At 53.7% G+C, this 25,096-nt stretch overlaps 8 protein-coding genes across 8 annotated transcripts; 4 read left to right on the top strand and 4 right to left on the bottom strand.

Annotated features, from left to right (window-relative positions):
• Window positions 1-19: 19 nt before the first annotated feature.
• On the bottom strand, window positions 20-2,625 carry CPAR01_00980 (uncharacterized protein; the record flags this gene model as incomplete). The annotated part of the gene is made up of 3 exons (XM_060485270.1): window positions 20-682; window positions 734-2,526; window positions 2,583-2,625. The coding sequence occupies 3 exons, from the start codon at window positions 2,623-2,625 to the stop codon at window positions 20-22; spliced, it is 2,499 nt and encodes an 832-aa protein (XP_060356127.1).
• A 1,736-nt stretch (window positions 2,626-4,361) lies between these two features.
• CPAR01_00979 (uncharacterized protein) lies at window positions 4,362-4,808 on the top strand (the record flags this gene model as incomplete). The annotated part of the gene is made up of 1 exon (XM_060485269.1): window positions 4,362-4,808. The coding sequence occupies one exon, from the start codon at window positions 4,362-4,364 to the stop codon at window positions 4,806-4,808; it is 447 nt and encodes a 148-aa protein (XP_060356126.1).
• Window positions 4,809-9,108: 4,300 nt separating this feature from the next.
• On the bottom strand, window positions 9,109-10,362 carry CPAR01_00978 (glycosyl hydrolase family 18; the record flags this gene model as incomplete). The annotated part of the gene is made up of 4 exons (XM_060485268.1): window positions 9,109-9,198; window positions 9,254-9,822; window positions 9,886-10,117; window positions 10,174-10,362. 4 exons carry the CDS (start codon window positions 10,360-10,362, stop codon window positions 9,109-9,111), a joined length of 1,080 nt encoding a protein of 359 aa, XP_060356125.1.
• A 3,437-nt stretch (window positions 10,363-13,799) lies between these two features.
• Window positions 13,800-14,236, bottom strand: CPAR01_00977 (uncharacterized protein; the record flags this gene model as incomplete). Its single annotated transcript, XM_060485267.1, has 3 exons — window positions 13,800-13,825; window positions 13,856-14,052; window positions 14,175-14,236. The coding sequence occupies 3 exons, from the start codon at window positions 14,234-14,236 to the stop codon at window positions 13,800-13,802; spliced, it is 285 nt and encodes a 94-aa protein (XP_060356124.1).
• A 1,536-nt stretch (window positions 14,237-15,772) lies between these two features.
• On the top strand, window positions 15,773-17,050 carry CPAR01_00976 (methyltransferase domain-containing protein; the record flags this gene model as incomplete). The annotated part of the gene is made up of 5 exons (XM_060485266.1): window positions 15,773-16,039; window positions 16,099-16,168; window positions 16,222-16,239; window positions 16,299-16,500; window positions 16,552-17,050. 5 exons carry the CDS (start codon window positions 15,773-15,775, stop codon window positions 17,048-17,050), a joined length of 1,056 nt encoding a protein of 351 aa, XP_060356123.1.
• Window positions 17,051-17,877: 827 nt separating this feature from the next.
• On the top strand, window positions 17,878-18,645 carry CPAR01_00975 (uncharacterized protein; the record flags this gene model as incomplete). Its single annotated transcript, XM_060485265.1, has 1 exon — window positions 17,878-18,645. The coding sequence occupies one exon, from the start codon at window positions 17,878-17,880 to the stop codon at window positions 18,643-18,645; it is 768 nt and encodes a 255-aa protein (XP_060356122.1).
• A 558-nt stretch (window positions 18,646-19,203) lies between these two features.
• On the bottom strand, window positions 19,204-22,628 carry CPAR01_00974 (glycosyl hydrolase family 31; the record flags this gene model as incomplete). The annotated part of the gene is made up of 4 exons (XM_060485264.1): window positions 19,204-19,449; window positions 19,521-21,172; window positions 21,225-21,674; window positions 21,725-22,628. 4 exons carry the CDS (start codon window positions 22,626-22,628, stop codon window positions 19,204-19,206), a joined length of 3,252 nt encoding a protein of 1,083 aa, XP_060356121.1.
• A 1,231-nt stretch (window positions 22,629-23,859) lies between these two features.
• Window positions 23,860-24,840, top strand: CPAR01_00973 (uncharacterized protein; the record flags this gene model as incomplete). Its single annotated transcript, XM_060485263.1, has 1 exon — window positions 23,860-24,840. One exon carries the CDS (start codon window positions 23,860-23,862, stop codon window positions 24,838-24,840), a length of 981 nt encoding a protein of 326 aa, XP_060356120.1.
• Between the last annotated feature and the right edge of the window lie 256 nt (window positions 24,841-25,096).

The following is a 25,096-nucleotide window of genomic DNA, read 5'->3' as shown; positions in this document are numbered from 1 at the left end:
CCGTTGATCCTTAATCACATCACCGCTGGCCGTCAGCACTATCGTCCCTCTTCCCAAACCTGGCGCCGAAACCTCCAATGTCCCTCCGGAAGAATTTGCCAAAGTTCTTGAGATTCTCATTCATGGTCGCCTTCTCCGTACCCGCGATGCCGCCCGGACCGGTTCCCTGCCCCAGGTCCCTCGCCGCGCTCAGAAGCTTCTCACCCAACGAGGTCGCGTCAAACTTGCTCGGCAACCCCGGCATGGCGCTGCTGGCGCTCGTGAGAGCGGTACTCGCGTTGATGGCCCCAAGACCGGAACTGCCGAGTCCTGTGGTTGCCATCAACGGCGTGAGCAGCGGAGATTGCTGGACGAGCTTGTCGCTGAGGTTGCCCTCGCGGTGGATGCCGAATAGTTCCACAAGGTGGCCCTGATCGGCTTTGCGGACGCCCTTGAGGTCGAGAATCTTTCTAAAGTTGGTATCGGAGCGATCGGCAATGTGGATCAAGTATGCTTGGACCAAGCCCTCTGGTGGCGAAGGGCGGACTTGCAGCGTCTTGAGGAGAGGGTCTATGCGGTTCATTGTCTGGTTCACTCGTTTTACGTAGCCCGCTGGAGCCGCGTGCGGTGTTGAAGAAGACTTGTTGTGATATGACAGCAGATTTTCGAATGCTTTTGTCAAAACGTACTTGTCGAGCAACATCTAAATGGGGGTCAGTATGTTTGTGAGGACTCGTGTGTGGTTGGAGCATACCTGTTCAGCGCCGACCTCGGAAACTGGGCGACATTGTACAATGTTGCTAATGTAGGCGTTGACGAGATGGTCCACCAGATTATCGCAAAATGCCCTGGCGTATTGCTGCTTGACTAAAAGGCCTAGGATCTCCTCGGCTTTGCCGTTCACGGAAGATAGAAGCTCACCAACATATGAGCTTTGATCGCCCACAGTCTCCATGGTGCTCCAGCCTGTATTACGCATCTCACGCCAAGATCCCTCGCAGGCGATCTCAACGTTACGTACTAACGTCAGCACAGCAGCGCTGGCCACGCCAAGAAAGGCGTCGGCTTGTGATGATAGGTCAACTTTTCCAACAAGGTCATTGTCGATGCGCTTTTTGATGTTTTCCTCCAACTGGGTAGTATTCGTCGACCAGAAATCTGCCGTGTTCAACACCAAAATGACGTCTTGAATTGGCGGACCTTGAGGTCCAGCCCTTTGCAAAATGTGCAGAAGAACTTGTTGTGCGTATTCGTCGAGGTACTTTGCCAGCGTTTTGGAAAGGTCCAATAATCTGTCACTCGTAGACAATTTGGCGCATTGTGATAATGTGAGTTTGTAGAAGTGGAACAGTTCAATGGCTGAGGAAATGACGGCTTGCGTAGAAAATTCTTCGTCTTCCGGAAGCAGAGGCTGATTTCGGTATTTTGGTATCATTGTAGCAAGCTGCTTGTCTTGCGACTCCACCCACAAGCTCAAATACGGTTCGAAAGCAGTTGATATCGAACCATGGAAATTCGATGCTCTGTCATCGGATGAGCTCAGGGTATCGATACTGGCGCGCGGTTCGTTGGCAAACCGCCTCTCTAGGCCATGCTCAAAGTCCAAAGTCTCCTGTAAGCAGCTCAGAAGAAGGTTTACGTCAATCTTCTGCCCATCCGTCTTGCGCATGCTTCTTTCGAGGATGCCCTTGAAGTCGTCTCGAGTGCCGTCACAGAAAGCCATGGCCAGTAATTCGTTCGCGCGCCAATGGGCCGGGAAAATAACAGCGTGCTCATCCTCATGAGTCTTGAGCATGCGTTTAAACCATGCATACCTGCGACCGATATTATCCAGGTTCCCGGCCTCGTCGTTGCCCCTGAACACCTGGCGGTACTCGCGTAGTTCCGTATTGACGTACCAATTCATCAGTCGCGTCCGAGCCATGTCGCCCAAGGCATCCATGACCAGACAAGCCTCTACCAGTGTACCCCTGCGCTGTGCGACCTCTCCCTTGGCAAACGCAATCTCGAAATCTTCGCAGACCTGCTCCAACAATTCCCGCTGCAGCTCCGAAACGCCTCGGCTCAGTGTGGCGATCTGTTCAATGCTCCGGTAGCTGTTGAAGTGCTTCATAAGCTGCAGCACAGCTTGCAGCAGGCTCGCGCAGTCTCGGTATTGCCTCGACCTGGCCAAACCTCTCAGCTGTTCGTATGCCGTCGTCAACATTTGCAGTCGTTTCAGCGCGGTCATGCTCAATGTGAGGTTCCGTTTCGTGCCATCCAATCGTTTTATATCGGCCGTCATGGAAGTGATGTTCTGCTCGGTTTGGATTGCTCGGGATCGCACGGTCTCGATCTTGCGGAAGAGCTGGGCGAGTTCGGCTTGGGCAGACTGCATGCGCTCGAGGCTCGAATCGGGACCGTATGCCTGGGCGACCTCAAGGCTGGAGATTTCGACGGCGAGATCATTTTTATGGGTCTGTAGTGTATCGGAAACGCGACTGATTGAGGTTACGGTTGAGGGATGTGGAAAGAGGTGGTTTAGATGCTCGATAGGATCATAGTCGGCTGCCTCAGGGTCAGATATGAGCTGCGCCTAGCGAGAGCGGGAGTGGAATTCGTACCAGCATCGAGTGATGTTTTCCCGCTAATTGATGTCCCGTTCATGCTGAACACCCGTGTTGACTTGGTCTGCGTGAGAAGATGGTGATCTGGCGGGATTGGACGGGACAGTTTGCTGCATGTGTCAGATTCCCTGAAGAGTTGAGCTGCGTGTCTTGGGAGCTCCGAGTCGAAATGGCGTCACGTGTTAGGACAGGACGCAGGGGGATCTGCGACGGGACCTACCGCGTCCAATCGGAATACGCTCCGAGAAGCTCCTCAGGTTCTGGAAGCAGGTGGCAGGCGCCAGACGCTGTGCAGTCCCTTTTTTTCTGGATCGGCCCACCTCGAGAAAGTCTGGGGAAAGAAAGGTCGAATTTTGTTCCCTTCTTCAAACAAACCTAAAGACGACGTTCAGATGCGGAAAGGACCAAGGTCGGGTAGACACGGATCGCTCCTACCTACCTTACCCCTTGCATGATGCCTGCCTTACTTTACCTAAGGTACCTACCTACCTATGTAGTAGTACCTGACTGTGTAATCATGTTGGGATAACATTGGCCATTGGCGCGTGCAATACGTACTGGCCGCAGCAACTTCTCTTCTTCACTTCTGCAACAAGCACACTTCCTCTTACAATCTTTGACCCACGAGGTTTCTCCGTCGTGCTTCTCGTGCACCGGTTCTTTGGCGATGAGCATGCATTACTTGCTATCCTGGACAGATGAGAACGAAGTACTACGCACTCAGTCTATGTCTCCTTCTCGCCACCTCCACGCCGTTTCAATGAAGATATGCCCTGGTCTGCACACAGTCAAAACAAACGACCACAGAATATTTATCCACAACAAACTCGGCGTGCGACGAATTTCTGTGCCACCAAACCAGCGGCCCAACCTTCAGGAACACGCCACATTGACGAATTGGTATGTTTCTAGGGCTTTCCGTAATACGGTATCTCGTCAGACGGTAATTCGAACTACCTCCAAGCGGGCCATTGCGTTGGCTTAACCTAGGAGGCAGTCGAACAGCTTTCTTCAGAGTGCGTCAAGCTCATCTTAACTAAAGCGAGACTCATCCGCACTGTTTCGCTGCCACGTCGAAGAAATTGATCATGGGCTTATCGTCATTCCTGTCCAACCCTTACGGGTAAGGTTCGACAGAGGGAACAGATACTATAATCGCTGACGACTCCGAAGCCAAATGAGCCAATATGGCAAACTTCTCGAATACATCCTGCAATCCATGTCGAATCCATTGCATGTACCTCCATGTCATCGCGACAAAGGGCATTTGGAACTCTATCGACCGAAATCCGCATTGCTGGAAGCAACGCCACAACCTATAGACTGGGGTGCGCCATGTCTTCCAGCTCATGTCATGGTGGGGGGTCCTGGGAGATGAGGTGCTACTCTGCCAACACATTGGAGCTCTCCAGCCACTTGCAAAGGCTCGTGTCGCATCAATTCTCTACTCGCATGAGTAGCCAACAGGGAAGACAATAAATCACAACACCCCTTCCTTGCCACACAAATCGGTTGGAGACCACAGCCAGCAGATAACGCGGCTCACCATTTGCCGTATTGCCTGGTGCTTGGATATCCCGACTCAAGCCACGGACCTCCAAACAACGGACCAACGCATGTTCCGATAGTCGAAGTTTCTGCCCACCATTTCAGGGATGTCTCGATCTGATAACTGACCAACCATGGCGGCTAACATCAGACGACGGATGACAGTCGGACACCACCACCTATTCAACGTCAACTTTGTCGCCTGGCTAGAGTCGTCAGCCAGGAAGGATGCTTGGGGACACTCGCTCATGCGGCCGCTTATGGCACCAGTCTAGAACGACTGGTGACGAACACATTTGTCTGACTTGTCAGAACTCTGTCAGGGCGAGGCGTTCACATGCACTCGTTTCATTTCGACACCATCTCGGTCTTTGCGGCAAGCGTGTCTCTCGAGACCGAGCAGCCCAGCCTCCCGATATCCTCGAGAAGGGCCCCCACGCCCGGTTCTGCTCGGCACAACCCAACATCCCCGCCGCCCCCCGTGACCCCCGATATTTCCGATCCGACCCTCCTGGCGTCGTCACTCCGGAGGCGAACGGGAGCCTAGAAACAAATTACACAGCAGTCAGCACAAAGTACCTCGGTTACGAGGCATTTCACTGCACTTTCAGGCTTGCTTGCAAGCCGGCGCAAACATGGAAACAGGCACTAGTTACCTTTGTTGCAGGCATCTAGCTCCTCACATCTGACAATGGACTTGTTGCTCCAACAGGTTCCATTGTGCCGCAAGTCAGCATTTCCCCTGTCCTATATCGCCCCATTATTGTCACCTGCCATATCACCTGCCACGTCCCCGTCACGCATACGTCGTTTTAAGCATTCCGGGTTGGTCTTCCCGAGGAAATTCTTCAGCAAAAAGCACATCATCCCGTCAAGGCTCGACCCCGATAACCGAGTCATGTAAATCTGGGCAAATCCGCCCCTCCTCGCCCCCCCTCCCATTCTTTCTTGGGCCTCTCATACCCTCGTAACCCCGAGAAGCACCGTAGATCCTGTGGTCTCCCCCCTCCTCTCATCTCTCATCCCCGCCATCCCGCAATCGGCCGGGGCGGCCAACGCCCGACGTCCAAAGATGCCCACTCAACCACTTTCTACAACACACCGCACTTTGCCTGCCGGGCGGTCATGACGGACGCGGACGCTCTCCACTTCTACCTCGATACTACCAAACCAAAAAAGCGCGCCGTTCATTCTCCAACACGGCGCCGTCGCATCTCGGGAAGAAAAAAGAAACCAGAGATTCTGCACCGCTGCCAGACCAAGGCGGCCCGCCCTTCTCCCACGTGGAAAAAAGCAAAACACAATCAAGGCCATCTAACTTAACCCGCCTTCTCTCGAGTCAGTGCGCCGCATCGGCTTCCCGCTCTCGTGCTAGGCGGGCATGCTGGGTGCCTTCCATACCCTTGATGAATTCGAGGCGTTGCTTTCGTCGAGGCTAGTGAGGAGCCAGGCAGCCTCACGCAGAAGAAGAGCGTCAGGAGCTGAAGGAAGCCACCCTGGGCAGTACGGGTTGATGAGCCTGAAAAGCACGACGGACAGAAACGAGGCGTCCCTTGATCAAGTTTTCCGGGCGGAGGCGCGCGTCAGAGCCCGAGTGCTATATCGGGCCTCAAACATACCGTCGTCGTCACGGCTCCTCAATCCCCCTGGACCTAAGACGACGCCATCGACAAACTAGCACGTAAGACGATTGCGCCTGGGACCGGCCCAAAAGGCTAGAAAGACCTCTGAAGATGGTAGCCGTGACTAAGAGCAGAAACCGAGCCACGAACAAGTTTTCCCACGAGGCACACTAATTAGCACACACCGACACCACAAGTGCCCCAGCGTCCCGACTACTCCGTCGCCGATACACCACACCACAACTCTGGACATGAAGCATGATCCAGACCGCAAAACACACCGCAACATTGATTCTCGTCGAGGAATCTCACCTCATCTCACCTCATCCCTTCACCGACACCCATGTTATTCGAGACCATGAATTCACTAGGCGAGAGTCCATCGTCATCGACCGTGGACTGTCTGGTTCAGCACGACCCCGTACCTGTTCCCGTGATGTGAACCCACGTGTGCAGCACACCCACTTTCTGCCGTCATCTCTGCTACCCCCCCTTCGTTTCCAAGAATTCCATCCGGAGCCTGCTGTGCACTCAAAATCCGAACCTGAAAGTGAACCATGCCCCCTGTCAAGCCATTACACACCATCCCGATGCAGCAGCCCGCAGTCTTTGTATCACCCACCATGGTGTGTCTCTGGTCAGATTTCAACTGTTGCGTTGGAACAGCATTGGGATAAGTCACTTTTGAGAAAAAATACTGATGGAACTTTCTCTTCTAGTGTGTTGTAACCCAACCCCTGGTTGTGACTTTGGCGGCGACTACATATGGTAAGGTACAACGCATACCTACTTGGTCGACGTCCTCAATCGGGCAAATAGAATAAGCACACCATCCTTACGGGCAAAATAGGACAGAAGTACGACAACAAGACGAAAACTTGGAAAAGAAAACCCCCAAATAGCAACCAATCTTATCAATCTCTTGTATTTCCGATCGACAGAGCAGCCTGGCTTGCATTCTCCCATTGGGTACCACTCGACGCCCACACCCCTCTTCTCCCCCGAAATCCAACCTCTCACATTTAACCCCATTTGGGTGATCCCGAATGGGAATTGCAGATTCATCACCGCGAAAGACACGCATGCGCACGCATTTAACATCCCAACACATCCTACAGCACAGCAGGGCTCTCTTGACACCCCGTCGAATGAAGAAGTGTTGATGCGCGCCTCATATGCAGGACCATGACTCTCTCCCACATATTTGTCCTGAATGTGCAGGAAAAATACGATTGATCTAATTCCCATCCAAATTCATGTCGAACCAACACAGCTGAATCAATTAGAAAAGAAACTCAGCCATCTGTGACAGCAAGTCAAGCTAGGCCAACAAACAGGCCTGGGTGTGGGTGTGTGTATGTGATCACAACACGACAAAAAGCCACATGAAGTCGGGAGCAAGAAATACCGAAGAATTACCAGCTCAGACACACCACCCACTTTTTTACTTGGTTCACATTCACCTTTCGGTATCACAATATCTGACTGACCTTTCTGTACTTCCATTGGATTGGATGTTACGTGGAATGAATACGAAAGATACCAAAAGAGTAAAAACCCCCTAACAAATAGACCTACTAACTACCTTAGTTAGCAACACACTGCATCTCAAAAAAGGGAAGTGAGCGAGCGTTCTTACAACGCCCGTAAACAACAAGAGGTCGCAGAAACGGGCACGACGAACGGGCTGACAATGATGGAATCACATTCCGAATCGGTCGACCTGCATGGTTCTCCATCCCACCACCACAACCCTCCATTGGATATACCTGCACGGTAGTCCCCCCACCCTAACGTACATCGCATGCCGTAGCACCCAGCTTGCCAGCGTCCTCCAATTCCATTACCTTACAGCGAAATCCACGCTTAAACTCCAGAATAGCAATGGCTCTCACACTCTGTCAACCGTCACGGTCACACACACACACACACACACACACACACACACACATCCCGTACAATATCCCGGTTGTTGATCGACAAACAAGAAACCCTGGATTGGCCCTTGCACTCTCCCCCCCCTCCCTTCCCTCCCACCTCACCCGGTACGGTAACGGTACGCAGTATGCCTGCGGTCGCGCAGACCCCCAGCCCAGACACGGCTTACCGAATCGCTTCCGTCTCCCGTATCTCGGAGTGGGCTCCGATCCAGCGGGCTTTCCCTACCCCGGCTGTTTCCCTTTTGCGAAGTCTGCCCTGCTGCCCTGCTGCCGCCCCCCTTCACCTCCATCCATGATCCAACCCCCTCCAAGTGGTACCGGTATGGGTATCGTATCCCTTGTTGCCCTTCCATTTTCCCACTTGGAGGCATCGCAACAGTATGTACTGCGGACGTACAGTAAGAATATCATTGCCCCGCGCCGATCTGCGTGGGTTGCCTCACTCGCACACCCACGCAAAAATGGTTGCCCGCAGAAGAAAATGATTACCCACACACCCACCTCACATCAAGACCCTCCACACCACTCCTTCTTGACCCATCCGAGGGGGACTTCCCCTCGGTGCCCTTGTGCCCCTCAAAGACCCCTCCATGAGAGAGGACCGCCCACTGCTACAAGCCTACAATGCCGTGCGTGGGTGCAATACTGCAGCACTGCAACCCACAACCCACCACACACAAAAAATCTCACGATGGTTACAGGAGGGGCAGAAATTCTGAACCAAAAAAAGGTCTCTGTGTGCTCCATTGAATTTGCTCCAGGCCTCCGGCTTTCTCGTCCTAAGAGCCCGTGAGAGACTGAGAGACCAGAGTCGCCCACGCGAGTCAACGGCGTCCCACGCGCCCAGACGCCTACCAAGAAATACAAATTGGTTTCCCATCCACCAGATATTTCCGCCCAATGCCACACCCTCCTCATCTCGCTCTCTTCTATAATATGAGTCATGATGCAAAACCGTCGTGAGGGTAGAGAAATCGTGAGAAGCCATATGATGCCATGCAAAGTCAGCTACACCGCCACCCCTGGTCCACGCGTGGGATATCATCAGCCGCCCCAAATTTTTAAGTGTCCTTTCCCCGCCCCCAAAAATCCAGTCATGCCGCCGCCGCCTGGTGATGCGTCGATCAAAAAGATCCAAGGGGGAATCATTCGTAAAAACTGAGCAAATGTCGAAAATCGAGTAAGAAACAAGACCGTGATGCAGGTCGCCGAATTGAAAGGGAAAAAAAAGAACGCCATGTCGCCCCCCTTGTCAGATGCTGTCGATCCCCTTACTCCGCGCAAATGCAATTATCGTCTGTCTGTCACTGCCTTCCGGCCCGTGAGGCCGAGGTTTGCCGACACGTGTCGGCGGACTGTTGCTGAATGTCTTGGACGCACTCTAGGTGATCCATTCTGAGGAAAATTAGCCCATCAGGAACTATGCAGAGCTCTGAATCCGGTGGCTATGAGACTCCGTGAGCTCTCCTTTGCGTCTGCTGGTCCGCTCCAGTAGAATAGTCCCTATCAACTCGTTAGCACATGTATCATTGCATGGTATGATTGGGGCAAAACATACTCCTAGGCTCTTCTGTTTGCAAAATGCAGCCTTCATCTTCACCGTATCGGGGTTATCATAAGTGACGAAGCCGCCATCTGCTCCGACGCATTGGGCCCCGATAGACTTCTTGTCAATGACTTCCTTCGTCCCCCGACGGGGAAGTTGGTTGTACTCGAATGTCCCATTGCTCCCGCCACTTCCCTTGAACTTCTGTCCCGGCCCAGTGGCATGAAGAAAGCTGCGACCGTAGAGGGGAATGCCGAGGAGGATCTTTTGCGAGGGAAAGCCTTGCGAGACCAGATACTGCACGGTTGATGCGCCCGAGGTTTCGTCCTTGCTCATTGCATACAATTGCGCGTGATGGCCGCTTCTGTGTGTCCACGTGCCGGCGAAGTCGTACGCCATGAGGTTGAGGTAGTCGACGTAGTCGGCCGTTCGTTGCAGATCGATGTATTGCAAGATCGCTCGGCTGGCAGGTAACGCAGCAGTAAGGAGATAATGACTTTCGGGCATATGAAGGCGAACAGCCGCCAACAGAGCCAGGAAATGGTGGCCCTGCTGAGAATCACAAGGATACTCCCACATAACTGATCGACGATGTGAGCTAACGAAACACTAATGCAGAGGCAGGAAGAATCGAGCAAACTCACTATCAATGCCATCCAAGCCCGACGCGTCGACCAGGCCTCTCGCAGACCGGGCAAAGTTGTCTCTGTAGAGTGTGTTCGCAGCTATCACGGGGAACACGGCACTGGAATTGCCGCCCCCGATGGATAGAATCACTTGCAAATGGGGATGCTTCTGCTTGAGGTGCATGAGAGACCCTAGGCCACCCTGGACGCCATCGACTGGTGCGCGAGCATCGGCCCACTCGTCGCTCAGCTTATCGAAGGGTTAGTTAGTCAACTCATACGAACAGCGGAACTGGGTATACTCACGAAAACACCTCCATCAGGCGAGATATTGGCAAAGGCGTAATACACATGGTTGATGCAGCCATAGTTCATGGCGCCCGGCGTGTCGCCTTGGTATATCCGTTCGTTGGGGAAGTAGACCGCGTTGGTGTACATGACATTGGAGATGCTAGTTGTTCTGCGCGACTTGCGCGAAGACGATGAAGAACTCATCTTGACTCTGGTTGCCATAAGACTGTTCAAGAAAGAGAGGCAGGGTTCGAAAAGTCGGAAAGAAAAGCAACTCTGGCAGTCAATGTGACAAGGGAACGGTAGTAAGGACAGTATATGAAGAAAAGGACTTGAACCCAAAGCTGCATGTTTGAGCAATGAGCTGTTCGGTCAGGCAGCAAGCGCGAACCTCTGTGGCTCCAAACAGCATGGAGAAGTGTCTATATATCTAGCTAGACACCGCAGCACGGGAGTGACAAGCCAAATGCGACGGTGAGCGAACGCGGGACGGGCAAGGTAGTATAAGGCCTTGTTCGAGGCGGTGGAGACCAAGGGACGGGTATCAAAATTACAAGAGGGTCCAGGATACTTTGAAGCCATGATGCATGACATAATTGGGTTGGGGGTGAAGGATGGATCATGGGGGGGTGCGAAGGGAGTGAGTACTTGGATGCATTTGCGCTTGCAGGGGGATGGATGGTGTTGAGACTTTTTGTCAAGTCATATATGAGAGATCTGGACGAGTGAGAGAAACGTCCATGTACCAGAGACGAAGAGGCGGAGAAGGATGAGGAGATGGCTGCCAAAGCCAAATTGCAAGGCATCGTAATAGTAGGGCGGCCATGCCCGGCCACTGGCGCCGTTGTTTTGATTAGTTCGCTCGCTCGTCGGCGTCCTGACTCTCTCTTCTCTATGTCTGTGAGTTAGCACCAGCGCGAGTCTGTTCCCTCAGTTCAAAGCCGGCCTTCGGCCACGACCACCGACCCTTGGCGGCAGTTGACGATCAGGGTTGCAACGAACAGGAATGATCCCTGCACATCGCACCGCTACTTTGGTCCTTCTTCCTCTTCCTCCTCGTTTTTGTTCGTCCACTTCTTCTGCGTCTTCCAGCTGGATTCTCCACGCTCGCCCGGCCTTGCATGCGGGTCTTAGCTGTGATGTACCTAGGTCCTAGGGAACCAGGCCAGCGCCCCAAAAGTTCTCGACGCCCATGTCCGTGCCTTGTTGTGTTATTGTTCAGGCGCGAGCAGAGTAGTGAACAGCCGCATTCCTGCCGTGGTTACTCTCGGTCGCCAATGCGAACATCGCCGTTGTGCCCACGGCAGGGCGGCAGGGCAATAGCGGGGGAGAGCTTTGGTCTAGCGAGCTGCAATGATGGGCTCAGCAGTTGTGGTGCCTGTTTCTCTGACAATCAGACGTCGGGCTGGTCGGCAAACTAGGTACGCTCTAGGAGGATCTTGAGTGCTCCACGGCCGGCCATCCAGCCTCGTTGCGTAGGAAGTTCGTTCGGCTCTTGCACACGGACGTTGATATTGCCATAAGCGGATCAGGTTGCCGAACCACGGAAAGAAGCGATGTGAATGAACACTTGCAGCAAGACTAATTTCGGCATGAAACTGGCAGAAGACTTGGAACCAGATTCGAGACATGCTTGTTATTTCCGACTAGCTCTGGAAAGCGCCACCGTCAGCCACGAAGCGACATTGGAACCCGATGGTCATTCCTCGGTCATTTGATATTTCTGGTAACCTGGGGGAGATTGTCGCTTAAAGGCGAGAAGCCTTCGAAGCCAGGATGCCGAGGCTGGGGAAAATACCCCAGTCCCTGGATGTGGCTTCGAGCTGTAGAACTGATCGAATCCATGGTTAGGAGTACCGTATTAGTTGTAGGCAACTAAGCAGGGAAACCGGCCTGGAAAAAAGAAAGCATGGCTGGAGAATCCACGAGGCGTTGCCAGGCTAAGACGACGAGACGTGCGGCAAGACAGCGAGGCGGTATTTCTGCTGTGGTGTACCAAAACTCTAAAACAACCTGCTTCCCTGCGATGGGCCGAGTAGCATGCTGTGCCACGCTCCCACCGACGTTTCCGAGGAGTGTATCCCGCACTCGCTCCCGATCTCCCAGGGTCAGTTGCTGCCCGTGGCCGGATGAGCGAGGGCCGAATTCGCTATGGACTGAATTGAGCCATTACAGACAGTGGTCATCACACTGACGTGCAAAGAGTGGATCGACTGGCGAATCGCTATGCACTGAAACCTTCGGGCGGCACGGCGGTGTCTGTTGTTTTTGAAGTGGGTAGATCCCAGCTCCTGCGCCGGTAGGCCGGGGGCTGGTCAGTGAATCACACACGGACACGCAAGGAGAATCAAATTCAGGCGGTGAAGTCGAGCGTCGAGCAAGCCGGGCTGGGCAGAGGGAGCGTCTGCGTCGAGGTTTGAGCATAAGTGACAAACTGGAATTGTGTCTCTCAGGACGGCCGTCTCTGTGTGCGATTTGACCAGTAGCATAGTTGCGAGAGTTGATGGGCAGGGGAGGGGTCGTCGAGGGGGACATGTAGCAGCAGCTTGGCTGCGTGATGTGCCCCACCAAACGATGGAAACAGCCGACAGAGTTGATGGGTTGAGGTGGAGGATGGGTGCAGAAGGACTGCATGCCACGCTGGCAGCACATGACGGAACATTGGAAGCGGCCCTGACTGTTGGGAAATCCGACGATTTGGATAAATGAGGTCATTGCATGAGGGATGGCCGAGTTGGGTATCGATGAATAGGTGACAGTTGCATGGTGTGACTGATATGCGAGGGCGGATTGTTGTCTTGTTTGCCCATTGTTGGTGCCATTCGGGGCCAATGGCAAGTCGACGACGAAGCGGACATGGAAGTGCTGTCTTTGATGTGCGTCCGGCGCACTGGTCGTGTCTTGTCGAGTTGCGTCGCCGGGCAAGTCGTATGGGCCCACGAAAGACACAGTGCTATAAGAGGACGTCTGTATTGTGTGTGCCCATACTGTCTCTGGCATGCAGATCAAGAGTGAAATAGAGGTCTCAAACGTTGATCCGTGATGTGGTTCCGTGACCCTACCGTAGGCATTCCATGTGCCCATGCAGCACCCTGTCTTTGGTGTCTGTACGTACGAAGATATGCGGGCAGGGCTCCATATGTAAGTCAGTCGCAGTAGTCGGCTCCAGCCATTGGATGCCATGAGGGCACAAGTCGATGGATCCCGGGCAAACTCTAGTCAGGGCCTGAAGAAGGCATCGTATTGTGCGTTCTGTCTCCTCCGTATCGGAGCGAAGCATGTCAGAGACTCGAGGTTGAGAAGACGCCAAGACGATTCTGGCCTGGTTTAGACGATTGCAAGGCGCACGCCTCTAAACTTGGCGGTATGGCAGATGAAAACATGGCAGAAGCGCGCTATAACAACTGGTGCCTGTGAGTGGAAATGAGGGGGTAAGGCGACGGGAGAATTGCTCTGAAGAGTGACTAGGTAAGCTATTGATTGGAATCGCCTTTGAAAGGAGGCAGAAGAGACGGGAGCGTGGCCGAAGGAAGCAAGAGAAGAGAGCGACAAAAACGATGTCGTTGGATTTGTGGCTTTGTTGGAGCAAACATTTCATCGGCCAAAGGGCAAAGGGGGCGGGGTCAGGATTTGCTCCCACCTCATTCCATGTCCCAAATGCCAGAACCTGGAGGCACAGTATTCCGTAGGTAAGTACGGAGTACTGTGGAAGGAGACCAAGGGTCCGGTTTGTCTCCGCCTGCCTGTAAGGTGTGACTTTCCACACCTGCAGCTGCAGGAAGGAGGAGGTTGGAGTTTGGATTTCGGAGGAAAGAAAGTTGGGAAGGTGTAAGTACCGCAGGCTGGGTCCATCTCTGTCTCGAGTTCTCAGACAGGTGGGCAGGTGGGCAGGACCGGCAGGTACCTGCCTCGCCTCGCCTTCCTCAACTTACCTTAGTTACCTAATGAAGATACTTGTATACTGAAGCAAGTCAAGCGATTGGGTAAAAGATGGAAAGAAACTCGATACACCTCACTGAAGGTACTTTACCTTTTGGATACAATGAGGAACCATCGGCAAGCAGAGTCCCTCCTCCATCTGGGACAGACTGGGACAGAGGAGCCGGCGATGGAGTCGAATGCAAGAGAAGAAAGAAAAGAAGAAGAAGAGAAAAAGGAAGGCGCATGTCATTATGCACGGGTCAACGTCCTGGAGCTAAGCCGTCCGTGATGGATCGATTTTGAACCCCGGCCTGGGAACATTTGGGGCTTTGGAGGAAAGGACGGCCGAAGAAGGTGGGTCCTCCCTACTTGACTAAATTGGAAGTGTTCCAAAGGTTGTTCGTTCCTTCCATCCCACTTCAAACTCTTTTCCTTCATCAGCATTTGGCAGGTCCTCACCAGGTTCCGATCTTTCCATGCCTAGATCCCACCATTAAAACGGTCCATCCTTAGGTATCAATCCTACTGCCGTTTGCTGCCGTTTACCTCACTCAGCATCCGTTCCTTACCGTTGCTTTGCCGGCCGCTTCCATTCAAGCAGGAGAAAACCTAATTCCTAAGGTTGCACCCATCTCATTGCGTGATCCCGCCGGGCCGGCTGCTGAAGAACAGGAGGGGTAATTTCAACGTGAACGACAGCAATGCCGCCTCCCAATCGCATTATCCTCTGGCTCTGGCATGTCCTCGGGTAATGGCATATTTATTGTATTCTGGCCCTCCATTGCCTGCAGCCGATTAGATCTTGGCGATCGTTGTTGTCTCCTTGTCCTAGAACAATCGATGTCTTTCTGCTGAGCCACTGCACAACTCTCCGTCGCCAACACTGTCTCCGTAATGAGAACATGGCCAGTCAGAAGTGGGTATTATGTTCCCTGCGGACCGCTTCACACATTTCCACGCTATCAAAATGCTGCTGATCGAAAGAGTTGGAACCTATGAAACCGTCGCCTTGCACACACTTTGTTCGCAAGGGAAGTTAGTATGCTGCTCTTCTCCAGCGCTGGAAGCTGCACCTCGCCGGATCGCCGCGAGCCCAACTCCATCTTATTCCTGGGCATGTAGCCCAGATGGATATCGGTTCGGGCCAACAGGCCTGTCAACTTGGGACAAACATTGAACTGTGCCGCTTTTCGAAGCGGAGCAAAGACCCCCTGCTATCGACTTGTTCCCCCTTCCAATCTGTGCTCTCAATTGGTCTCGAGGACCTCGGCCAGCAACCAATTGAGTTGTTTCGTCCGTTGGAGCATTGCCTGACATTGCTGTCTCCTCACGCAGTAAAATGGAGCACACCCGAGCGAAATGGAACCAACCGATCAAATGTAATTCTTCAGGATACTCTCGGCTCTCCCACCCTTCCGACGTCTCATTTTCTCTCACGTTGAGACGAGCGTTGGCACTTTGACCACGTGTACTTGCTACAACAACTTTGATTTTGCGACGACGCCAAAATCCTACAAGAAATCTATACTTTTGGCCACTACAGTGAGATAGCCAAGAACTGATTGCTCTACGCCGTGCATTAGCGGTAAGATTTCGTGATGCCTTCTGACTCGCGACTGGGTCCCCCTTGCTAACTCCCCTGTTTTTCTAGCTTCCAGAAAGAAATCGTGGATCCGTGGAGGTACCTGAAGCCATGTCCAGCAACGACGATCCAGCTTCCCAGCACCCCGCTGCTGCTATTGAGGCGGCCGATGGACCAGCTGACGAGAGTGAATTCGAGCCTGTTAACTGGGATGCGTCCTCGGTCGACTCTGTCTCGCTCAGCTCCAGCGTCTACGCGCACGAGTACGAAAATGGTCGTCGCTACCACAGCTATCGCCATGGGCGCTATCCCATGCCCAATGACGAGACAGAGCAAAGTCGCGAGGACATGAAACATACCATGTTGCTCGAACTGACCGTTAGTTACGCCCTGCCGCTCGTCTAGTGATCCTCCCATAGCTGACGATAGATACCCAGGATGGAAAGTTGATCTACGCACCCATTGGCGAGACCCCTCATAAAATCATCGACATTGGAACTGGAACTGGTAAGCTCCACAAGTTACCACGGTCTCCGAATCCTGACTAATATGTTACTTAGGAACTTGGGCAATTCAAGGTATGCCAGAACCTTCTTATCTGAACTACCAATGATGGCCACTAATACGGGCTTTGAAGTTGCCGACCTTTTCCCTGCCGCTGAAGTTCTTGGAATCGATTTGTCTCCAATTCAACCTACTTGGATCCCCCCGAATGTAAAATTCCTTGTCGACGATGCCGAGGATGAATGGCTCAACGGGGATGACTTTGATTACGTCCACCTGCGTTCTGTAGCCCCCGCGCTCAGAAAGCTGGACCGTGTCTTGACCCAGGCATATGAGTAAGTCTAGTACCAAAACTCTTCCTGACATCATATTCACAGAAATGACAGGCACATGAAGCCCGGTGCTTGGATCGAGTTCCAAGAGCTTCACGGTCAAGTCCACTGCGACGACGGTACCATGCCTGAAGATGACAAGCTCAAGGAATTTTACGAGCTTACCGTCGAAGCCTTTGCTGGCCTCGGCATCATGTTTCACATTGCACGAGACCTGCGGCCCCATCTCGAGGCTGCAGGATTCAAGGATATCCACTGTGAGGTGAAGAAGATCCCTGTCGGGACCTGGCCCAAGGACAAGACCATGCGGCTCATTGGGCAATACATGAAGGGCGTCGTTGCCGATGCTATCCCGGCCTTCGCCGGTAAACCCTTTGAGGCTCACGGCATCTCGAATGTCGAGAGTCAAGTGTGGCAAGCGACGGCCAAGAAGGAGCTTGAGGACAGGACTAAGCACCGGTACCTCAACTTTTACTTCTGGTACGCGCAAAAGCCTGAAGACGCTCCCGAGCATGATGCTGGCGCAGGCTCTTCGGGTGAGGATGACGCTTGAAAGGATTGGGTGGCATGCATTGACGACATGTCTTTGATATATGTTATGCGTATCTGTTTGATTTTCGAGGGCACCAGATGCCGATGTAGCAGCTCAACTTCTCTTAATTAGAAGAAGACTTCAAAGGAAACACTACTAGTCCTACAAATGAACCGTAGCCAGCTTGCATTCGGATCAATGTGACGAGGTGGATTGTAAACCTAAAGGAGGCCAGAGGTCATTGGCTTAAGCTAGATAGCGTAGGTATCGTTTTCATACATTCTCCGAGACTCCGTATCTGCAGAATAGGCATAAAACTATCGCTGCAGTCACTTTAAAAAAAAAAAAAAACTAAAGCAGGCATAAATGATTGTTAACTTCCGAGGTTGTCAGAAGACGGAATGAGTCTACATGCGGGACGGGAAGCCGAGTTACCTCGCCGGAGGCCGGGCCCACTCGGACCCGAAAGACACATGCCCCACCACACAGCCAGCTGACTAATTATATGGGTCCTCAATCGATTGAAGCTTCCAGCAAGCTTCCTCTTGATTGTGTCGCATTTCAATTCAAGCTATCAAGCACAACTCTCCCAAAGCTGCTGAAACTCTTCGTCATTTATCCAATCACAACACCTACGCTACATCACCCAGCTGCGATAATTCCACGGAGCCCCCATACGACCCAGCACTTATAATTCAATCCGATTCGCAAACCACACCTGAACGACAACGCGATTTGAACGAACACCTTACTTTCTCGCGACTTTCCACAAGCCTAGACAGCGACACAATCCTCAAGCTCAATCACCGACCCTGCAGCTCTCCGGGGCGCCCAGCAACCCACCCACCATGACAGCCGTCGCCCCCCGTCCAGAAACAAACCACATCCTCACCCACGCCGCGACAGCAACCTCCTTCGCCTTCACCCCGTTCCTCCGCCAAACCTACCGCCACGAGCTCTCCTCGGACCGTCCGCAATGCAAGCCCTTCCTCGCGGGCCACTGCCCCCTCGGCGCCGCCTGCCCGGACCGCCACGCCTCCTCCAGCTCCTCGAACCCGACGGGCGGGCCGTCCCTGGTCTGCAAGCACTGGCTCCGCGGCCTCTGCAAAAAGGGCGAGTCGTGCGAGTTCCTGCACGAGTACAACCTCCGCAAGATGCCCGAGTGCAACTTCTTCATGCGCAACGGCTACTGCTCCAACGGCGAGGAGTGCTTGTACCTGCACATTGACCCGCAGTCCAAGCTGCCGCCGTGCCCGCACTACGACAAGGGCTTCTGTCCGCTCGGTCCGCGGTGTAGCAAGAAGCACGTGAGGAGAAAGTTATGTGTGTATTACCTCGTCGGGTTCTGTCCCGAGGGTCCCGGGTGCAAGTACGGTGCGCACCCGCGGTGGAGGACGGATTTGGAGAAGCCGAGTGCCAAGGTTGAAGGCGAGGAAGGGGAGATCAAGAAGGATGGGGACAGGGAGGAGGGAGAGATGTTTCAGCAACATCGGGGGGAGAGGCAGCGGGATATGCATGATGATCGGGGGCACGGTGGAGATCGGAGGCATGGTGGTCGTGGAGGCCGGTGGCGCGGCGGCGGGAATAAGAGATACCGTGGACGTGGTGGCCACTGAGAGAGGCTTTGATGGACGAGGTGATGGGGGCATGTCTGGACGCGCGACTTTGCTGCTTCGACTAGGATCGCGAGGTCAAGTGAAGTCTGCGAGGGCTTGGAGGCCGCTATGGGATAGCTGGCTGAACGTGGCACCATTGCTCGGATGCTGGGCTGTAACGTATTCAATGATACCAAATTCTATTATTCACATCGATAATACTGCTCTAGATTCGGGGATCTTAAGCATTGTTCACTCAATGCCGCTGAGTAGCAGTTGCATTTGCGCTGGTCATGACTACCATGAGCGCACACGACTTGGTTTCATTTGATACTAAACAATACAGTAAATCTAGGACCTCTGAGCGTTGAGATGGTTTCATTTTGCTAAAGGGGCGAGTATCTCTTTTCTTCTTTTCGGCTACTTCTTGATATTTACAGTCTTCGGGTACAGTTAAACCCCCTTTTTTGGTGTGACATCCACTGCTCATTCGCTGCCACGCACCGCAACATTATCCAGATACTCTTCAACATACTAAAGATCCGAGCCCGAGGTGTGTTCTATTTTACCCCAAGGCTTCTAGGACCAAGTAAGCTCCCACGAAGATGACCATGCACCAGCAGATGTGAAGGACTGCAGACCAGTGACGTGGAGAACACGAGAAGACGAGTCAAAGGACCAATTCGCTCCGTCCAGGGCCTTTCCATTAAGAGATACCGAAGAAACGTCGCTCTGGACTCCCAGAACGGTGACGTTTCCGAGCGGGTTCGAGTCCTTGAACTCGCCAGATGGAGTGGCCTTGAGCGACTGGTCGGAAGAGGAGAGCTGTTCATCATGTTAGCGTCTACTTCGACCTCTTTGTTTTTGAACTGTGATGGAAGGGGGAAAATCATTACCTCTACAGTCAGAGTAGCCTCTTGCTCCAAGCTCTCGCCGTCGTCAACATAGAGGCTACCCGCAGCAGCACCCTCGCCGTCCAGCGCAACAAGTAGACCCCAAGGGTTCGCCCGGCTCTCAGTCGTCGTCAGCGCGGGCTCCTGCGTCGGGATAACGTATCCCCCACGGAGATAGACCGGGATGTGACCCAGCGGCGCATCGATCGTCACGTTCTGTCCGGGTGAGACGCCGGTGACGGCGGACTGGTTGTACCAGTCATACCAAACGGTGCCCTTGCCAACGCCAGGGAATACACCGCCGACGGTGCTGGCGCCTTGCTCGAGGCAGGGGGTGACCATGACCGCCGGGCCGAGGAGGAACTGCCGATCCGCGCCCGCGAGCCAGGGCTCGTCGGAGAACTCCCACGCCAGCGCGCGCATGACGGTGTCGCCGAGGGTGTGCGCCTTGTAGAACGCCGTGTACATGTACGGCAGCAGCGCGTAGCGGATGGCCATGGCGGAGCGCGAGGCCTCGGCGACGGCGGACCAGCGGTAGGGCTCCTGCGGGATGGCGGCGAGGACGTTGTGGTTGCGGTAAAAGGGGAAGAAGGCGCTGAGCTGCATCCAGCGGGCGCAGAGCTCCATGTCGGTGTTGCCGTTGAAGCCGCACGTGTCGACGCCGAACATGGGCACGCCGAAGATGCTGAAGGACAGGGCCTGCGGGATGGAGAAGAACATGTAGGCCCAGAGGGAGGCGTTATCGCCGCCCCAGTGGCCGGCCCATTTGCCGGAGCCGGCGAAGGTGGAGCGGCCGATGATGAAGGGGCGTTTGCCGGGGAAGACGGAGAGGAGGGCGTTGTAGGTGGCGTTGAGGATCTGGTGGCCGAAGAGGTTGTGGAAGTCGTATTCTTGGGTGCCGCCATGGTGGGTTGCGTTGGGGGAGACGGCGTGGACGGCGAGGTCGCCTTGGATGTTGTCGATTACGTAGGGGGGGTGGTTCACGTTGCGGACGCCTGGTGTGGGCTTGGTGCGGAGGTATGAGGTTGTTGATGTCGTTGTGGGAGTGGCAGATGCTGAGGTTGCTGCGGTTGAGGAGGTGGATTGGGCGGCTGCCAGTGAGGCAGAGAGGGCGGAGACGGAGGCGGCCTCGGTGCCGTTGGTCTTGTTGAAGCCTTCGGGGTACTGGAGGACTTCGTTGCCCGGTTCGCCGGGGAGCGAGAAGGGAGGGTGGACGGGATTGAGGGTGAGGTTCCCACTGCCGCAGCTTCCGACGCAGAAGGAGGAGACTTCGGACATGTCGATCCAGATGCCGTCAAAGGCGACCTTTTGGAACCAGGTCACCATTTCGGTGGTCCACCACTCAAACGTCTTACTGCGGCCGAAGACGGCGCCGACCCAGTCTGGGAAGACGGTGTAGCCGGGCCAGACAGCGCCGATGTAGAGAGATCCGTCTGGGTTGAGCATGAAGGCGTCGGCTTCGACGCCGCGGTCGTATGTTGGGTAGGCGTCGCTGGCGTTTTCTGGGTTGGGGGCGTAGATGGCGGAATCGACGATGGGGACAAAGTGTTGGCCGTTCTTGTGCAGGTTACCGAGGACACGGGCAGCGTCTTCGTAGCCCCAGGAGTTTTGGTCGTCTTCGAAGTCGCGGTATTGGTTCATGTAGTCAATATCGGCTGGGAGCAATTAGTTCTGAATCGTGGGCGACTTTGAGACGGGTTAACTCACCCCAGAGAGTTTCCAGAGGAATCTCAAACTTGGCAAAGTCATCTGCAATCTCCTGCAGGTTGTCCCAGCTGGTATAGCCCCATCTGCACTGGTGGAAGCCGAAAGTCCAGTACTGCTGCATGGCAGGCAAGCCGACGGTGGTCTTCTGGTAGGACTTCATCACGGCGTCAGCAGTCGGTCCAGCGTAGAAGTATAGGTCAATGGTGCCACCCAGTCCTCTCCAGGTAATGTTCGACTCCCGAAGCAAGATTTCCTGGGCGTGAGCGTTACGGAGGAAAACTCCGTGGGTGTAGGATTTGTAGTCGGCATTCTTGTCCGTGGCATTGGCGACGTAGACGGCCGACTTGGTATCGGCATCGACTTGGTAGTAGCGGGTATCGAGATAGACCGGGTGAGAGCCATAGATGTTTCCATCGATTGGGTCACCGGCATCAGCCGCGTAGAGTGTGCCTATTCCTGTGAGTTTTGGTACGCCTTGGTCCCGTACAGCAGTTACTTACGAGTCAGATTGTTGTTCAGCTTGAAGCCATGGATAACTTCACCAAGTCCATACAGATTGTAATTCTCAGGAAGCGGCGAAGCAAACTCGAAGAATTGATCTTCAAATACAAGCTTAGTTCCTGTGGTCGTGAACAAAACATCTCCGGTACTCTTCCTGGACACGTTGAAGCCGAAAGTGGGCTCGTTTGCCCACTTGAACTCCAAATCGCTGTCTGAGCCATCAGAGCTCGCCTTCCCGTCTGCAGCGGGTTTCGGGACGAACTCTTCAGGAAGAATGAACCAAGTGTTGTTCTCAGCACCCAGGTACCGCGGCAACACCTGTACGTGAAGACGGTCCGTTGCGAGGTAGTCGACAACGAGTGTCAAAGCCTCGACGTCGTTCCCGTACAAATTGCAAGCTGAGCCGGCGAGGTCGAGGTTGGCGGTGAATCCGTGTGATGTCGTCTGGACGTTGGAAGCCGTGTATCCCGGGCATACGCTCTGCGGGTCCTTGGCCTCCGGGTCCTCAATGTTGGGAATGAGATGCGCTCCCTCGTCTGCCGACGCGGGGACGGTGAACTGCGAGTGGCCGCTACTGATCGTGGTAGAGGCCAGGTACTGCCGTGCAAACGGCTTCCCGAATTCCGCGACCCTCGCCATCGCACAGAGCGCCATGATGGCGACTGCCGACAGGAGAAAGGGCACGCGGGTGAACATGTTGCCGTTGTTGCGCTGTGTGTCGTGTCGTTTCTCTCCTTTCTCGCTCGGGTATTGCTTTGAGCGGCGGGTGTAGAGCATCCAGAGACACTGAGAGAAGATGAGGAAGGCGGCGATCCAACAAAGTGTAGTCGTCGAGACAAAGGCGTTCGCCGCCGTTCTTATACCCCTCCATCCTCCCCAGTCCGTCCAGTTGATGAGCGTCATTTTTCTACCGATAGTGAAAGTAGTGTAGCGTTGTAGTCGCAGTCAATTGATTACCAAACGAGTACCTGCTTCAATTGGTCTTACAGGAAGAAAGAAAACGAATCATCATCGTGAGAAGAAAATCGTCGGCCAGACTGCGGTGTAGCTTAAGCTTCCCCGCACAGACTAATGCGGAGGGGAGAGACGAATGCCGGGGGGTAAAGATGGGGGAGAGAGATGGAATGACGGTTAGCCCCGAGGAAAGATCGTTCTCTGGGGTAAAGAGAGGAAGCTACGGTTGGCCGTAGGGCCTGAGTTTGTGCGAACTTAATCGCGAAGCGGTTGATGTGGGATGGGAGAGGAAGCTAACGTGGTGGAATGTTGGTGTATGTGGTGACGGAATGGCGCCAGAAGTTGGGGAAACGTGCGGAGTCTTGCGGAGTTTACGCAGACGGCGCGGCTCTCCCCAGCTCGCATCGTCCCATGGGGTTGTCGATCGCCGAAGAAGCGCCCGGCAGCGTGTAAGTGAATTGCTTGTCGCGACCTCACGTTTATACCTAGATGTGCTTCCTCTACAGATACTGATTGGATAAAATAGTCGCTGAAATTGCCCTTGTGAGCTCCATCGACTTGCAGCAAACCATTGGGGCTTCTAGCTGGCTAGGGATTCTTCTCCTTGGAGGTGAGTAGAAACTGCTGGGTTCACCGGCTTGTGGGGTACTCCCCGGGCTACTCACTGTTTTCTGAATACAATGACAAACCGTTGAAGTAATGTTGACTCAGGGAACTGACAGTAGTCTACGAGTTGAGATATGAGTCCGGCAAAAAGTGTTATGAGCTTCTTACAAGACTATGAATCTGGAGCCTAGCGGCTGCCTTGGAAAGCCTTTTTTCTTTTGCTATACAATGCGCCGGCGAATCGTGACTATGGGGTCGCCAGTCAATGGTATAGGGACATCAAGGTTGAAACCGCAGTTATGAGGTCGAAATAGCTAGCTAGTTGTTCGGACATGAACCTTCGCTACCTTGAGAAGCAATGTCTGGGAATCTGTATCTCCAATGCCATTGGGGTATGAACATTCGTAGAGTTACCGGAGAAAGCATTGCGCAGTGGTTAAAGATCATCCGCTCTCGCAATGCTTCGTGCCAGACACTCCAGAATAGCAATCGAGAAGCAGTGAGATCTGTAAGAAAAACAACGGAAGCCATTACTTGAGTCATATTCTATTCTTTATCAAAAAATCCAGAAAAAATGGAAACAAAACCGAGCTCTTCGAAAACTAACTTGGAATTTCTCAACGAAATCGAGACGCGGGATATATACGCAGAGCCCAAGCACTACGTCTTCCTGGCCTGGCCACTCAAAACAATGCTCACCGATGCCGCTGTGGCGAAGTGCTTCGCTGACATTATTCAGCCATCCAAGCCGGACACATTTCTCTGTCACTGGGTGAATGAGGAGTATCTCAAGCATTTTGCGTGGAAAGAGAAGACCCTATTGCCATGGGAAGACAGCCCAAAGCTGGTAATGCTTCTCACACGCCTGGAAGCCGCTCGACTAGGGGGTTGGTGTCAGCATCAAAATGTCTCCAAGGCCTCTGGATTCGAGGCGTACACTCCAAGATTAGTTAAAGAGTTCCAGGAGATGGCGGAGGCTAAATATGGCATAACCGGTGGTAACAGGGCCCTGTACTTGGGTCTTGGCGTACTCTCGTACGAAGTTGGAGGTGATCAGTACAAATGGCCACGACATTTCCTGGGATGCCCGCAGGAATTGGGCGTAACGTGGACATCATCGGGCTGTCAGTTCTGGAGAAAGGAGGCTCCCCAACAGACTCGACTGACGCAGATGTTACTCCAGGAGCACAATCTGAAGCCCTCAAATATGGGACTTTCAGCTGCGCAGCAGACTCAAGGCCAGGCCATCTCCGGGAACATACAATCTGACATGGCCAATTTAAGAAAAGGGCTTCCTTCGCCTTCGGCAGTCTTACCGAGGGTACTGGACCTCAACATCCACGGTGAAAACGGCCAAACACAGGTGCCTATGCATCTTGGTATCATACAACACGGACTCCAGCAGATATTCCCCGCGATTTCAGTTGGCCAGCAAATCACCATCGATCAGCCAAGAGGCCTGAAGCGGGAGAGAGACAAGATTGTGACGGGGATCAAGGCAAGGCCTGGTCATGAGGAAGCACAGGACCCTCCTCGAAAACGCCGTGAGATTTGAAGAGACCCCGTTTCGTTCGGGGTCGCAGAGGTGTTGGACTTGGTACTCTGGTCACGTAGATATCAACAACTTACGGAAAGTCTACTTCAAACCGTCCAAAGGAGGAGTATTGGTACGTAAGGTACTTGGGAGATGTGATTCTCCTAACGCTAATTCGGTTTCGGTGTTGTTTTGGCTGAGTTCCTGTGAGGCGGTCGAGACGAGGAATACTGCTCTGTATCTCTTGAATACCGGTCTCATGTCGTCGATTGGCTCG

The sequence above is a fragment of the Colletotrichum paranaense genome, assembly GCF_030867605.1.
Source record: "Colletotrichum paranaense strain IMI 384185 chromosome Unknown Scaffold_1.1, whole genome shotgun sequence".
Lineage (NCBI taxonomy): Eukaryota > Fungi > Ascomycota > Sordariomycetes > Glomerellales > Glomerellaceae > Colletotrichum > Colletotrichum paranaense.
The sequence above is the reverse complement of the archived record's forward strand: the minus strand, read 5'-3'. Positions and strand labels throughout refer to the sequence as shown.